Here is a 16,240-nt window from a genome sequence, read left to right on the forward strand (position 1 = left end):
GGGCAGGGGCATGGGGGTTGGCTTCAGGGCCAAACTGTAAGCCAGAGCAGTTGTGAGAAGGGATGGTAATGGGAGGGGCATAAGGGGGTGGCTTGTGGGTAGAACTCGGTTCTGAGGGGGAATTAGGGCCAGGTTCGGATAGGTGGGTGGGAGGGAGAAAGATTGGAGGGGTTAACAGACAAAGAGGAGTCAGCATCCCCAGTGGAAGAAGGAGAGGTAGATGGAAGGGAGATAAGGAAAATTGGGGATGGACCACATTGGGAGCAGAGACTAGGGAGAGATTGTAGGGTAAAAAATGCCTGGTCGTAGGGTATCTCAGACCATTTGCCCATTTTGCGACAGAAGTTCTCTAAGTCCCACAAAATAGAGAAATTGAAAGTGCTGTTTTCTGTCCGCTGAGAACCATTGTCTAATTTATATTGGGGCCAGGCCGTGTTACAGAAAAAAATAAATAGATATTTAGGCTTTAGATTGGGTGAAAGCTAAGAGGTTTGAGGTTTTTGAGGACACAAGCCAGTGGGGAAGATGGAGGGTGGGAGGTTGCCCATGATAGAACTGGGAAAGTTTGAGGGGAAAGAAAGAGACAAGGAAAAGAGCAACCACTAGCATCCTCAGTGGGCATCCCCAATGGAGGTCCCAGGTTGTGTGGCTGGCAACTGCCCAAAGCTGGCATCCCCAGCATTCACCAAACACCGAGGGAAGACTGTCTTCCCAAGAAGAGTCTGTGACCAATGTTGGATTTTGGAAACACGGATAAGAGGAAGGTCCCTTGTCTCAATTTTGGGGAGAGAAAAAGAGGGAGAGAGATGAGGAGAGACCGAGGCAGCTTACCCGATCCGTAGACAGAGGTGGGAGTGTTCGTGGGGGCTGGTCTGAGGTCGAGGGAAGTCTCTTTGATGGAAGAGTGCGGGGAGGATAGGGGAGAGGTCTCCTGGGGAGAGTTCCCCTATCCCGGGCTTTCGGCACCAAATGTTATGCATGCGTCCAATTGAAGAGACAACCTGAACAGGCTAAGTGTGAGCAACAAGGCTGTTTATTCACCCGCGTGTGAGTGAGCTGAGTATGATAAGGGAGTCAGCAGAGGGTGGTGGGATTGGAGATGGTTTTATAGGTTGGGGTAGGCAGTGGAAAGTTACAGTTAGGGGCTGGTTTTTGCAGGTAGGGGAAGAATGTCACAAGGTACATTATCACGAGGTCACAGAGCGCAGTGTCACAGGTTGACTGATCAGTTAGGGTAGAGCCTGTTACAATGGTAGGGGAAGAATGTCACAAGGTACATTATCACGAGGTCACAGAGCGCAGTGTCACAGGTTGACTGATCAGTTAGGGTACAGCCTGTTACAATGGTAGAATGCCACAAGGTTGGCTAATCAGCTAAGACAGGTACTAGCCGTTTTTCTTCTTTTGTGATTTTCCTGTTGTCCCAGACTTTCTGGCTGCAGGACACCTTCTGGATGTGTACGTGTGGGTCACAGGGGTCATGATGGCTTGACCATGGCACAGCCTACTCAGGGGACCTTACAATTTGGTCATAAAATTCCTAGATCTGCCACTTCTTCTTACCAGTCATGGGATCATGGTTTTCTCAAGTGTAAGTGGGAACGATCATTGCTTGCATGGCTTTAGAACACTTTGCTGAGGATCACATAAGATACTGCATGTGACAACATGAAAAACATTTGGCTCTATATGTTCCAGTGAGTACCTAAGGGCTATCACTTATACTCTTAAGAAGAAAAATTGTGCATGTCTCTAGGGATATTTGTGTGTGTGTGTGTTGTTGTGGTTGAGATGGAGTTTCACTCTTGTTGCTCAGGCTAGAGTGCAATGGCGTGATCTTGGCTCACTGCAACCTCCGCCTCCCCGGTTCAGGCGATTCTCCTGCCTCAGCCTCCCAGGTAGCTGGGATTACAGGCATGTGCCACCATGCCCAACTAATTTTTTTTTTTTTAATAGAGATGGGGTTTCTCCGTTTTGGTCAGGCTGGTCCCAAACTCCTGACCTCAGGTGATCCTCCTGCCTCGGCCTCCCAAAGTGCTGGGATTACAGGGGTGAGCCGCCACACCTGGCCTCTAGGGATTTTTTTTTTTTAAGGACAGTATGTATGCAAAAATATGAAGGCCTTAAGAGAAAATGTAGTTTGTTTCTAAACTGTCCTAAAGTCAGCTATTTTATGGTGTTTTCTCTGGAAAACAACCAGGAAGGCCGTAATCTCTCCTCCTTATAAGTGAGAAGCTGAACAAGTGGCTCTTATTGGAAGATAGTCTTAACAATTCAGAATTCAGATAGCTTTATTAGAAGATTGCCTGAAGTGTGACCAGGTTTTTGCTTTTAAAATAAAACCTTTTCTTTTATTCTTTTATTTTTATTTTATTTATTCTTTTATTCTTTTATTCTACAAGTATTAATGTAATTAAACAAACTTAAATAGCATATTGCTTGTTCCATGCCAGGCAGTGTTCTGAGTGTTTTATCAGCATTAACTTGTGCAGTCCTCCTACTAACCCTTGAGGAAGGTAGGACTATTCCCCCTATTTGACAGAGGAAGGCACCAAGGCTGCCTAGGGCTGAACCCCCGACCTAACTACAGTCTGAGTTGTGATGACCAAGGTAGTGAGGCCTCCTGTCCCTGAGGTTCTGGTGAGGGAGCCAGACAGGCAGATAAGCAAGTGCAAGAAAGTGCTGAGGGCTGTGAGATGTGCGGAGGCATTCTAGGACACCTCCTTCTATGGTCACTTCTCTGCCATGTTTAGTGCTAACAGTGAATTGTAGAATATAGTACTTTAGTTTTATTCCATGCAAGTCTACAGCTCCAGTTAGTGAAATGGATCATACACACAGAAGATACGGACATCAAAAGTTGAAGAAAAGTGAGTGCCCTTGTAGTTTTCCTGCTTGCTGCCTTCTGCTCCCTTGGGTTGAGAGTTTCTTCATTCAACAAAGGAGCATCAAGAGAAACAAGTTCTGCAGTTACCCATATTTACCTGTCACAAAACCTGCTTTGCAAGGCTGACATCAGCTAAAACCCAGTGTCTTTTGATAGAAGGAAAAGACTAGTCTTTTTGAACTTTTGGGACTATGCTATAACCAATAAGTCATTGATTTATTGTTGAGAGATTCTTCTTCCCACTTATGGCAACTGTATATAAACAGTTACGAGTATACCTAATGATGGGGAGATTTGTAACATGCTGATTTTCATCAACTGGGTAACTCACCCTAAAGTCCTGAAACAGGGTCATACTCAGTTTTACATTCTCATCATTCATCAATGAAAAGAGTCATTTAGAGCTAAGAAGTCTACAGAATGATTTAAAATCCCTTTTGTGGTTAGCAAAAATAGTTTGTATACATAGCATGTTTTTCTTTTTGAAATGGAGATACCAGATGAAAGCAAACCACTGTTGCCTGAGTTGTCCTTCTGGCTGAACTGTGAAGGTTTGTGGCAGATATTTTCAATTAGAAGCACCATTATAGTTTGAAGGAGGTCTCCTACCTGGGAACGTGAGAGGTGGCAAAGTGATGGCGCTCAGAGAACAGTAATGAAGATGAGAAAGGAAGACATACCCAAGAGTAACCCATGCTCAGTTACTTCGCTGTTTTCCTCTTTCTTGCTAGATTTTGCCTGAAACCTTTTCTGATAGCATCTCTCCTAGAGAGTGGCTGTCAGATACAAGGAATCACGGCCTTGGATTTCGTGTGATCGTAGTGTCAGAGATCTTATATTCGAAGATCACCTGGGATACTTTCTTCTAAACTGTGTGTTGTTGTAAAGTCCCACGTTTATTTAATGTTGGTGTAATGAAAAGTGTCCATTTCATAAAATAACTATAACCAATTGGTAATGGAAATCAAATGATATTGACTGTGTTAACGTACAAATAGGAAGAAGCATGCCTCATATTTTATCACTATTTGATAGGAATGGAATTAATAGTTCATTTTAACAGTTCTGTAACATTCTTTAGGAAGTCTGTAAATATGCTGCCTCCTGCCAGGCCATCAGCTCTCTCTGCTGCCCCTAGCTCAGGAATGCCCAGACCACCTGCCATTGCCTGTGCTTGGGTTCTCATCAGTAGACGCATCACGGCTCACTCATCCTGGGTCTCAAAATCCAACTCTGTGGCCTCTGATTTCCCTCCTTTCTCCCATAGCGCTCTAAGACTGGAAGGGCCTGGCTTCTTCGAGCTCTCTCCACACAGGGCCTGTGGTAAAACTCTGTCATCTAGTCCTCCAGGCTTGGGTCCTGCCATAGTTAAAAGGGCTAAAGGAATTTTTAAAAATCCCTTTCCCTCCGTGATGATGTCTCATTTTAAGACTGCTTTAAAGTTTTAAGATTCTAAGCTGGCCAGTGGCCTATTTATTCTAAGCATCACTGGTCCTCCATCCGAGGGCATGAAGCCTCATGGTTCAGTCTGAGAGGTAAAAGGCTGTAAGGAGCCATGATTTAAGAGGAAAATAAAACATGTCAGTCTAATAATTATAATTTATCCTCATTATTATGTCAACATCCTCCTTACGGTGCATCTATAAAAGGACTATATTTCCTTTTGTACTATAAATTTGAATTCTTCATTACACTTATAAGAAATTCAGACAGAATCCCAGCCCCAGAAAGTGATGGGAGGTGCCGCTACTAAATGCTGACACAGATTGTTAGAGGAGTGGTCACTGGGGTTCTAGTAAGTGTCACCTTCTTGATGCAAAGTATACAGGGTTCTTTTTGCTAAAATGCAAACAGACATTAATAAGTTAACATCAAACATTGGTGAGACCTCAATGGTTTTGGTCAAGGGCAGTTAATGCAGGGAAACTTGGTAGGCTTTGAAGTCTTACAGTAGAGTGATATCAAAGCATAACCAGAAGTTAGAACTGCCCCAGTAACACATTTTGCAGATAGATGCGTAGCTGATTTAGTTCATGTATTTTAAAAGTTGTATGGGCCTAGAATTATTTTAATAGATCTTATATAATCTATCATTTAAAAACAATTCCATTTTGGCCATAAGGTGAAAGTATTGATAATTATAATGCTTGTGTTCTTTTAATTGTTCTTTAGTAGAGAAAAAGAATTATAAAACAGTTTAACCATTTAACTTTTTTAACTGAAATAGATGTTCATTTGGATTTGGAAGACCGCCTGGCAAAATTTATGAAGACAGAAGAAGCCATTATATACTCATATGGATTTGCCACCATAGCCAGTGCTATTCCTGCTTACTCTAAAAGAGGGGACATTGTTTTTGTGTAAGTAAACTTTACCTAGTTTTCTAATAGCAGTTCCTTTGAAATAATACTGACTGTCTTAGAGAAATACTTCATTAGACGTTATCTGCATAAAATAATGCTGCTTTTTGTTTTTCAAGAAATAGTAACCTCACCAAAGGTTTCAAAATTTGTGAAACTTTCACTTAAAAGATGCTTAACGGTGTCTATAGTCATTTATCTGCCATGATAATTATTTATTGATGTCCAGATGAGGACAGCTATCTGCCTTCTTTGTGCAGCTCTGTGGCTGTGTGGTATCCTAGTCTGTGGTCACCACCTCACATTGTCACTCAGACTGCCCCGCAAAGTCTCTCCATGTCTCATCACCCATTCACCCCGTCACCTGGTCTCAGCTGATCTTGCTTCCTACCTTATTAAGGATAGAGGAGCCATGACTTGGACACTTCTTTGACTACCCACAAGTGGATCTTCACACTCGCGTGCCTGTCCTGAATGCATGCTACCGAGGTTTACTGTGAAGGGCAGAGTACAGCCAAGCAAGGGCTGGCAGGCCCCAGGCAGCTGATTAAGCCAGTCAGAAGCATCTGCCGCCCCAAGCCAAGCCCTGTCATCCTATGAGTGGACTAAAATTTGGTCTCAAATTGACTTTAATTTCCTCTTCTTTCTTTCTTTTTTTTTTTTTTTTTTTTTTTGAGATGGAGTCTCACTTTGTCACCCGGGCTGGAGTACAATGGCGCAATCTTGGCTCACTGCAACCTCCGCCTCCCAAGTTCAAGCAATTCTCCTGCCTCCGTCTCCCGAGTAGCTGGGATTACAGGCATGCGCCACCATGCCGGGCTAATTTTTTGTATTTTCAGTAGAGATGGGGTTTTACCATGTTGGCCAGGCTGGTCTCAAACTCCTGACCTCAGGTGACCCACCTGCCTCGGCCTCCCAAAGTGCTAGGATTACAGGCGTGAGCCACCACGCCTGGCCTTTTATTATTTTTATTTTTTAATTTTTTTTTATTTTGAGATGGAGTTTCACTCTTGTCGCCCACGCTGAAGTGCAGTGGAATGATCTCGGCTCACTGCAAGCTCCGCCTCCCGGGTTCAAGCAATTCTCCTACCTCAGCCTCCCGAGTAGCTAGGACCACAGGCACCCGCCACCAAACCTAGCTAATTTTTTGTATTTTTAGTAGAGATAGGGTTTCACCATGTTGGCCAGGCTGGTCTTGAACTCCTGGGATTACAGGCGTGAGCCACTGCGCCTGGCCTCCTCTTTTCCTTTTTAACATCATAGCCAGAGTAATCTTTTTAAAATGTAAATCCTATTTTGTCACATTTTATTTAATACAATTTAGAGCTTCTATTGTTCCTAAAGTGAAGACCCAAGTCCTTTGTATGATCTTGTGTGAGCTCTGCACCACTTTTTCAGGCTCATTTTGTACCATTTTCCCTGAGGTGTTTAAGCTGTAGCCTTGCCAGCCCTGTATGCTAGTATCCTTTCACCTTGGGGCCCGCGCACATGCTCGTTCTGACTAGAACACTGTTCCTCCTCCCCTCTCCTCCTTAACCTTCTCATCCTTCACATACGTCACCTCTGCAGGGAAGCCGTCCCACACCTCTCAGAGCAGGTCAAGACCCCTGCTGCCTGTGGACAAAATCTTACAGCCAGAGAGAATTTATTGTTGTTTATCCATGCTCACACAAGCACTCAAACTGCCTGTCAAGGTCACCCTGCTTCAAGCCTCCCTCCCACACACAGACACACACACACACTCTCACACACACTCTGCTCTGCTCATTTGCTTCATACTTACTGTACTTTTCTTTTGTAGAACTTGTAACAGTTTATACTTTTATATCTGTGTGGTTATTTGCTTCTGTTTCTTGCTGGGAGCCCATTACTTAGAATAGTATTTATCATTTAGAAATGGTCAATAAACAGTAGTTCAGTAAATGAATGAAAGGAAGCTGGAGCTCAGAATAGGGGCCAGATAACTGTGTTGCAGAGCCTGGCATCCCCCAAGGCCTGCACTGGCCTCTTACTTACCACTCACCGTTGGAACGCTTGTGTGGCGACAGAACCTCCTATCATAATTACTACAGAGCTGACTCTACCTGGGGCTTCTGCAGTACATGTGACCCATTCCTCACTGTAGCCCTATAGCAGTCTAGGAGCACTACAGCAAATGTCCTGGGTCTAAGTATTATACTAATGTGACCATAAAAATGAATATTTTTATTAATTTTTGGCAAATAGTTTAAAAAATAATGTGAAAGACTCATCACTAACTGAAGCGCCATTGACTTAAACAGTGTTTCTAGGTTTTTAGTAAAAGCAGAGTTACAGACAGCTGCAGTGTCATTCAGTGTCACTTTATACACAAGCACCCCACTATAAATTCTTTTTAAGTCCAGAAAAAGTTGATGGTTATTGGTGAACGCCTATGCTTCCTTTGATAAATACTACATTGTCTTTTTTTTTAACTGCTAGGAAACATAGGCTAAATTCACTTCCATATGTTATGCCCAGTGTCTTAAAATTTCCATTTCCAGTGAGTTGCTAACCTGTTTATTCTGCTACATAATTTTAAATATTCTACCTGAAATGTGTTTGAATGTAGGAGTGCTAGAGGTAAACATGGTGTTTGGTAAATTGATTTTGATAAATTTGTCAGGCATAGACACTGTCTGATGCTTCATTTTCTTCCTTTCAGTAAACAGTGTTAATGCTTTGCCAGTAGTGGGGCTCAGCACAGTGGTCATTCATGGACTTAAGTCTGTCATATCACTCCACTAAGTCTGTGTTCATGCTGCTTCACAGATCTTTTTAAAATTAAACTTTTTACATTCAGATAATTGTAGATTCAAAAGCACTTGTAAGAAATAATATAGAAATCCTTTGTACTTTTTACTAAGTCTCTTCCAGTGAGGACCTCTTGCAGAACGAACAGTTTCACAGCCAGGATATTGACTTTGTCATTGTCAAGATGCAGAACATTTCTGTCACCACAAGGATCCTTCATGTTGCCACATCCACATGACTCCCACCTGCCCACTCCTTAACTCCTGGCAACCACCAATCTGTTCTGTTTGTTAATTTTGTCATTTTAAGAATTTTATACAAATAGAATCATCCAGTAGGCAACACTTTGGGGTTGGCTTTTTTCATTTAGCATAATTCTCTGATGGTTCATCCAAGTTGTTGCTTGTATCCAGAGTTGGTTCCTTTTGATTGATGAGTGTTACTCCATGGCATGAAGGTACCACCGTTATTGAAGTTATCTATTAAAGACATCTGAGTTGTTGCCAGCTTTGTGCTATTATAAAAAAAAAGCTGCTCTAAACATTCATGTACATTCATGCTATGTGAGCATAAGTTTTTATTTCTGTGGAATACATGCCAAGGAATGCAGTTGCTATGTTTATAGTATGGCATAGTTTTTAAAGGAACTCCCAAACTATTTTCCAAAGTATCTATACCATTTTACGTTCCCATCAGCAAGATATGAATGATCAAGGTTCTCCACATCTTCAGAAACATTTGGTGTTATCACTACTTTTTTAGCCAGTCTGATAGGTGTGTAGAAAAATTTATATTTTTCTGATGGCTAATGATGTTGAACATCCATTCATATGCATATTTGCCATCTCTTCAGTGAAATGTCTTTTGATGCCTTTTGTCCATTTTCTAGTTGTATGATTTGTTTTTATACTAATGAGTTTTGAGAGTTCTTTATACATTCTAGATCATAGTTCTTTATCAGATATGTGGTTTGCGAATACAAATTTTGATGTCCACGTATTCATTGCTAAAATATAGAAATGAAATGGATTTTTTGTGTGCTGAGCTTGTATCCTGCAACCTTGCCAAACTCACTTAATTAGCTCTAGGAACTGTTTTTCTAGATTGCTTAGGATTTTCCATGTAGACAGTCGTCATGTCATCTGTAAATAGTTTTATTTATTTTCTAATCTACTTACTTTTTATTCCCTTTTATTGCCTTATTGCACTGGCAAGAACTTCCAGGACTATGTTAAAAGTAGTAAGAGAAGACATTCTTGCCCTGTTCCTGATATTAGAAAGCATTTACTCTTTCACCAGTAAGTATAATGTTAGGTGCAGATTTCTTACAGATGCTCTTTATTGCATTCACTTTCCTGCACCTTATCCTTTATTTCTGAGCGTTTTCATTGCAAATCAGTGTGAATTTGGTTGGTCAACTACTTTTTCTGTATTAGTTGATGTGATCATGTGATTTTTCTTTTTTAGTCTGTTAATGTGGTGGATAACATTGATTTATTTTCAAACATTGAACCAGCCTTGCATACCTGAAATAAATACCACTTGGTTACGGGGTATAATTTTTTTTTATAAAAAGCTAAATTCGATTTGCCAATCTTTTGTTAAGGATTTTGAATCTGTGTTCATGAGGGAGATTGTCCTATAATACACTTTTTTTGATACTTACTTTGGTTTTGGCAGCAGAATAACACTTCATAGAATCAATTGGGAAGTGTTCTATCTTCTATTTTGTGGAGCTATTTGTATATTAAAAGTAATAGAATTACTTTTAATTATTTAATTGTTTGGTAGAATTCTCCCATGAAACCATCTGGGCCTGGAGAGATTTCTTTTTTGCAAGTATCTTAACTCTGAATTCAGTTTCCTTAGCAGTTATCAGGCTATTCAAATTTTCTGTCATATTGAGTGAATTGAGGTAGTTTGTGTTTTTCAAGGAATTGGTCCATTTCTTAAAAGTTGTCAGATGTACATGTGTGGTGCTGTTCATGGTATTCCCTTATTATTCTGATGTCTGCAGAGTCCATGGTTATATACCTTGTTTCACTCCTGGTATTGGTAATTTGTGCCTTTTCTCCTGTTTTCTTTGTCAGTCTTGTTAGAAGTCTGTCAATTTTATTGATCTTTTGAAAGAATCAGCTCTTTGTTTCATTGGTTTTTCTCTATTGTATTTTTATTGTCAGTTCCATTCATTGATTTCTCCTATTATTTCCCACCTTCTGCTCACTTTTGATTTATTTTGTTCTTTTTCTTGATTTGGAGGTAGGAGCTTAAATTATTAATTTGAAACTTTTTCTCTTTTCTTGAATGTTCATTTAGTGCTATGAGTTGCCCTCTCAACACTACTTTAGTTGTGTCTCACAAATTTTGATGTGTTGTGTTTTCATTTGTATTTAGTTCATTTTTGTTTTGTTTTAAGAAATAGGGTGTCACTATTTTGCTCTGGTTGGCCGTGAACTCCTGGGCTCAATGGATTCTTTTGCTTCAGCCTCCTGGGTAGTTGGGACTACAAAAACACACCACTGTGCCCAGCTTACACTTTCCCTTTGACCTATGAATTATTTAGAAGTGTATTGTTTACTTTTCAGGTGTTTGGAGACTTTAAATTTGTTGTAGTTTGGTTTATGACTAATACGGTAGTCTATTTTGGAATATCTTACATGGGCACTTAAAAAGTGTGTATTCTGATTCTGGAGTGTTCTATAAATGTCAAGTCTTTTTGGTTGATGGTGTTTTGGGGTTCTTCTATCTTGGTGATTTTCTGTCTAGTTTTTCTATCAGTTGTTGAAGGATAATGAAGTTTCCAACTGTAATTGTGGGTTTGTCTATTTCTTTCAGTTTTATCAGCGGTTGCATCTCAAATTTTTTAGCTTTTTTGTTTAGTGCATATTTAGGATTACTAAGTTTTCTTGGTGAATTGACCCTTTTGGCATTTCATAATGTTCTTCTCTGTCTCTGATAATTTTCCACTTTTTGTGTATGTGCTGCCAAAGCAAACACTCTGATAATTTTCTTTCTTCCCAAGTTTATTTTGTCAGATACCCTTTTTATTATTTTTTATATTACATAGTTGTGTGTATATATCTGTAGTTTTTACTACCTATATTATTATATTTGTAGTGAGTTTCTTACAGACAGCATATAGTTGGGTCATGTTATTTAATTTATTCTACCTGCCTGTCTTTAAATCATGTATTTGTACACTTACATTTAATGTAATTATTGATATAGTGGAGTTTAAGTCTGTTAAAACAAAGTCTGCCATTTCGCTTTTTGTTTCTGTTTGTTCGTTCTGCTTTGTGTTTCTCTATTTTCTCTTTTCTGCCCTTCTGTGGGCTAACTGAACATGTTTTTAGAATTTACTTTTTCTTTGTATAGCTTTTTTTAGTCATTACTCTGAGTGTTACATTACACATATATTATAATAGACTACTGGTGTCATCATTGTACCAATTCAAGTGTAGAAACTTTTACCTTCCTTTACATTCCTTTATTTGCCTCATTTACATTATAATTGTTTTAAATATTTCCTGTACATACAGTAAGAACCACATCAGTGTTGTAATTTTTGCTTTAACTGTCCAAAATAATTTAGAAAACTTCAGAGGAGAAAAAAAGCCTAGTGTATTTGCCCATATTTTTTACTTACTGTGTTCCTTCCTCCTTCCTGATAATCTAACAGTCTTCTTTTATGGCTTTTTTCCTATTTAGAGGGCTTCCTTTGGCCATTTCTTTAGGGTAGGTCTGCTAGTGACAAATACTCTTCATTTTTCTTAACTGAGAATGGCTTGATTTCACCTTCATTCCTAAAGGATATTTTTGCTGGTTATAGGATTCTGGGTTGACAGTTATTTTCTTTCAGCATTAGAAACACATTGTGATGCTTTTTTTCTGGTGTCTGGTTTCTGATGAAAAATCTCCCTTCATTCAAATTGTTTTTCTCTATGTATAAGGTGTCATTTTTCTCTGGCTGCTTTCAAGATTTTTTTTGTCATTTGTTTTCAGAAGTTATCTATGATGTGCCTTGGCAACTATTTGTTTGCATTTGCCCATATGGATTTTGCTCAGCTTCTTTAATCTGTAGATTTAAACCACTTGACAAATTTGGGAAGTTTTTAGCCATTATTTATTTGAATACTTTTTTAGCTCCCCGCCTCTTTCTCTTCTGGAATTCCAATGACACAAATGTTACGTCTTTTATTATAATCCCATGGGTCCCTGAGACTCTGTTCATCTCTTTCTAGTCTGTTTTCTTTCTGTTGTGCTCAGTGAATAATTTCTTTTTTCTTTTTTCTTTTTTTTCTTTTTTTTTTTTTTGAGACAGAGTCTCGCTCTGTCATCCAGGCTGGAGTGCAGTGGCACGATCTTGACTCACTGCAAGCTCCACCTCTCGGGTTCACACCATTCTCCTGCCTCAGCCTCCCGAGTAACTGGGACTACAGGCACCCACCACCACGCTCAGCTAATTTTTTTTTTTTTTTTTAGTAGAGTTGGGGTTTCACCATGTTAGCCAGGGTGGTCTCAATCTCCTGACCTCGTGATCCACCCGCCTCAGCCTCCCAAAGTGCTGGGATTACAGGCGTGGGCCACTGCGCCCGGCTGTCAGTGAATAATATCTATTGCTTGTCTCAGTTCACTGATCCTTCCTCTGCCTCCAGTCTGCTGTTGAGCCCATCCACTAAGCTTCTTATTTTAGTAATTTGGTTTTTCAGTTCTGATATCTCCGTAGGACTCTTCTTTGTATCTTCTATTTCATCACTGAGGCTTTTTATTATTTCATTTGCTTCAGGTGTCTTCATGGTGGCTCATTAAAATATTTTTATCGTGGCTTCTCTAAAATTGTTGTAAGATAATCTTGATATCTCTGTCATCTCACTATTGGCATTTGTTGTTTCGTTCTACTTGATACCTTCTGGTTCTTGATATAAGGGATATTTGATGGAAACCTAGACACTTTCATATTATGCTGCTGTAGTCCATGTCTAGTTTAAGCCATCTCTTTTATTTGGCTTTCTCTGACATGGTTCCAACAGGGGAAGGGGCTGGGGGACTGCTGCCTCATACTGCCAGGAGGAGGAACAATTCAGGGGCTCTACTCGGCCTCCATTGACATCATTGGGGGTTTCTTTGTTGCTGCTGGGTGATGGTAATAGTCCTGACTCTCCATTCGCCCTCCTATGACACTGCCCAGGAGGAGATGGGGAGGGTGCCCACTACTCCCAAGTGCAGGTGGAAGTTAGGGCTCTCCATGTGTTCTTTGCTGACACCACAGTGGGGGTGGAGGGGGTCCACTTGTTACCAACTGATAGGAATAAAAGGCTCAGCTTCCTACTTGGCCTTCCCTGACAACACCCTAGGAGGGGTGTCACCTTGTTACAGCCTCTCGAGGGTCAAAGTCTAGGTTCCCTGCTCAGCCTTTGCTGACATGGATGGGGCTGGGTACCCCTCATTTTTTTCTGTGGTGTTTGGCTACAGTAGAATAGTCATTATCTAAAAGTTTTCTATCTAGCTGGGCTGCCAGTATTACTTCTCAGGGCAAAATAATGGCAGAGTAATGTGTCAGTCAAATCAGAGATGCCACTGATGATGAGGCACACCAGTACTTTATGTTTCTTAGAAAGAGAAAAGTATGTGAATAAACTGATATGTCATCCATAGTAAGATGCATGCTGATTTCAGAGAGATTAATATATAGTGAGAGTGTGCTTCTTGGAATAGATTAAATATGGTAGTTATGTGAAAAGGACTCATGGATGAAGAGCAAACAATGATGTATAAATATCCAAACATATTTTATTTTTTGCTATGCTCATGTTAACAATCAGTGATTGGTCAGCTTACAAAAACAAGCATTCCTTTTTGAGAATGTTGACAAGACCCTTTAAACCCAATTTGGTGGATCTCTTTTCCTTGCAGAGACAGAGCTGCCTGCTTTGCTATTCAGAAAGGATTACAGGCATCCCGTAGTGACATTAAGTTATTTAAGCATAATGACATGGCTGACCTCGAGCGACTACTAAAAGAACAAGAGATCGAAGATCAAAAGGTATGATTCTTTTGAAGAAAATTATACAGTTCTTTTGTACTTTCTAACCAGCTAAATTATATATGAAATGGTAATTTGTCATGAAAACTTGCCTGTGGATCACATTTGGATATTAAGGTGTTCCTGCTTATTAAATGTACTTCGTGTTGGAGAGCCAAGTCTGATTGTAATTGCCTTGTCATTGCCGTAATTACATATAGCAAATTGGAGGGAAGTAATCCAAGCAGCTTTCTAAGAGATCAAGAGAGGCTGAAAAACAGCATGTGCTTAGTGAGGCGGGGAGATGTCTACTCATAGCTGGGCATAATGACACCAAAACTTACTAGGCCTTTAATGACATGTACCTAGTGAATTCAGAATAGGCTTATTCATACCAGAATAAATCATGTATCAATTATATGAGGAAAGAATGGCAGCAAGCTTATTATATTAATATATGAACAAAGTGAAGCTCTTTCTCCCCATCCCACCTGTATCCTGCTCTGAGCAGCTGCTGCCTGTGGGAAATGACTGCCCCTAACATGGTCTCCTTCCAGCTTGCAGCCCTGTTTTCAGCTCTTTCCTCTCAAGAACCTAACATAACCCCAGGGGATGGTGGTTTGGAAGTAGTTCCTTGGTGTTCTGATTAGGGTGAAACAGAGCAAGTGTGTTCAGAGCATCGTTGTTAAAATTATAATTTATTTTCCCCTGATGACATGGGTAAGTAAAGTAGCTCATGTCTGTGGTTCTGAGCAGGGCACCAGTATGTGTGTCTTCATCTCAGACACAGTTTCAAGTGGACTTTGTCAGTGCAACTCATTCATAACTAGAATAAATGATAAAAATGCTCATCACATTTCTTAATTTTGTGTATTTTGTGTTAATTTTCAATTTTCCACATATTTGCATTATTCATTTAGGATTCTGTTATCTTTGTTTAGGTGTCAGCCTAAGTGCATCACTTCATGAATATACACATTCTCAAGATGAATATGCATGATCTTGCCATTTTATACTAAATCTGCTGTAGGCTAACGTTTCACATTTACACAATTTAGAAAAATCTATAGGCAAAATCTGAAAACAGCCCATTCCACTGGTTAATTTCTTTCTACAAAGTATAAAAAGATGTTTCTTATGATGATGCAGTAATAGAAAGCTAGTCTGTATTCAGTAATAGAACTGCAGTCTGCTGCCATTTGTTTTGCCAAGTTAGTACTGTATAAGTTTGGAAAACATCAGATTCAAGTTTTTTATGTGCTCTTTTTCTACAAGATCTGTAAGCCATAGAACTTTTTTTTAAATGAGCAACAAGAAGTAAAATTAAATATCTTGAAACTTATTTCTACTTTATAATTTTTACTTTTTTACTAATTTATGTTTTTCTTGCTGAGAGCAGGCTTTCTAAGTAACTCTACATTTTGGTTTTTAGAAATATTCATTTTCAATTTCATTTTCACATAAATAATCTGGTTGTTAACACTTTGAATGTTTTCTTTGTCCATTTCCCAAGTGCTATGGTTCATGAATTGTTTTTTATCCCCTTTACTACAGGGTTCCCATAATGGTCAGTGGATATGAACAGTAGTTCATAAAAGGAATACACATAACTATGAACAAGTGAAAAATAGCCTGGCCTCAATAATAATTTAGGAAATTAGGCTAGGAGTTTTGCCTGTTACATTAGGGCATGTTTTTAATAGTAATAGTCAGTGCCAACACAGGTGTGGTGAGACAAAGAGTGTTCCTATGACACTGGAAAGAGTTTAAATTGGCACTGCCTTTCTAGAAGGCAAATGGGCAGATACATTCCAGGATCCAAGCAATTCCATGCCCTTTGACCCATTCCTGTGGTGCTGTCTTTAAAAACTTATGAGAAATGATGTCACATATTGAAGGATATTCATATTGTGATATGAAAAATCAAATGAGGGAAACAACTAAATCCAGCATTAAGGAAATAAGTAGCTTATGGTATACCCACAGGCAGTACGTCTCCATTAAAATCATGTAATCCGAAATAATTTAGAAATGCTCACAGCATAATGTTTTTAAAATCAGGTCCTAAAACTACAGTAAAATGCTGATTCTGAACAAAGTAATTTATATGTTTATACAAGAAAGAAAAATTATCACCATGTGGTATGATTAGCTAATTTATTTTAATTGTTTTTTGTACTTTTCCATTTCCCAAGAATC

General features: G+C 39.5%; 1 protein-coding gene across 3 annotated transcripts in view; it reads left to right on the forward strand.

Annotated features, from left to right (window-relative positions):
• The window catches only part of SPTLC1 (serine palmitoyltransferase long chain base subunit 1), a 77,639-nt gene that overhangs the window by 35,991 nt on the left and 25,408 nt on the right, over positions 1-16,240 (forward strand). For all 3 annotated transcript variants that reach the window (XM_054519452.2, XM_024251772.3, NM_001132921.1), the window contains 2 exon segments: positions 5,115-5,247; positions 13,933-14,062. In XM_054519452.2, coding sequence (XP_054375427.1) covers positions 5,115-5,247; positions 13,933-14,062 — 263 coding nt within the window.

This window comes from Pongo abelii, chromosome 13, assembly GCF_028885655.2.
Source record: "Pongo abelii isolate AG06213 chromosome 13, NHGRI_mPonAbe1-v2.0_pri, whole genome shotgun sequence".
In the NCBI taxonomy this organism is placed as follows: Eukaryota; Metazoa; Chordata; class Mammalia; order Primates; family Hominidae; genus Pongo; species Pongo abelii.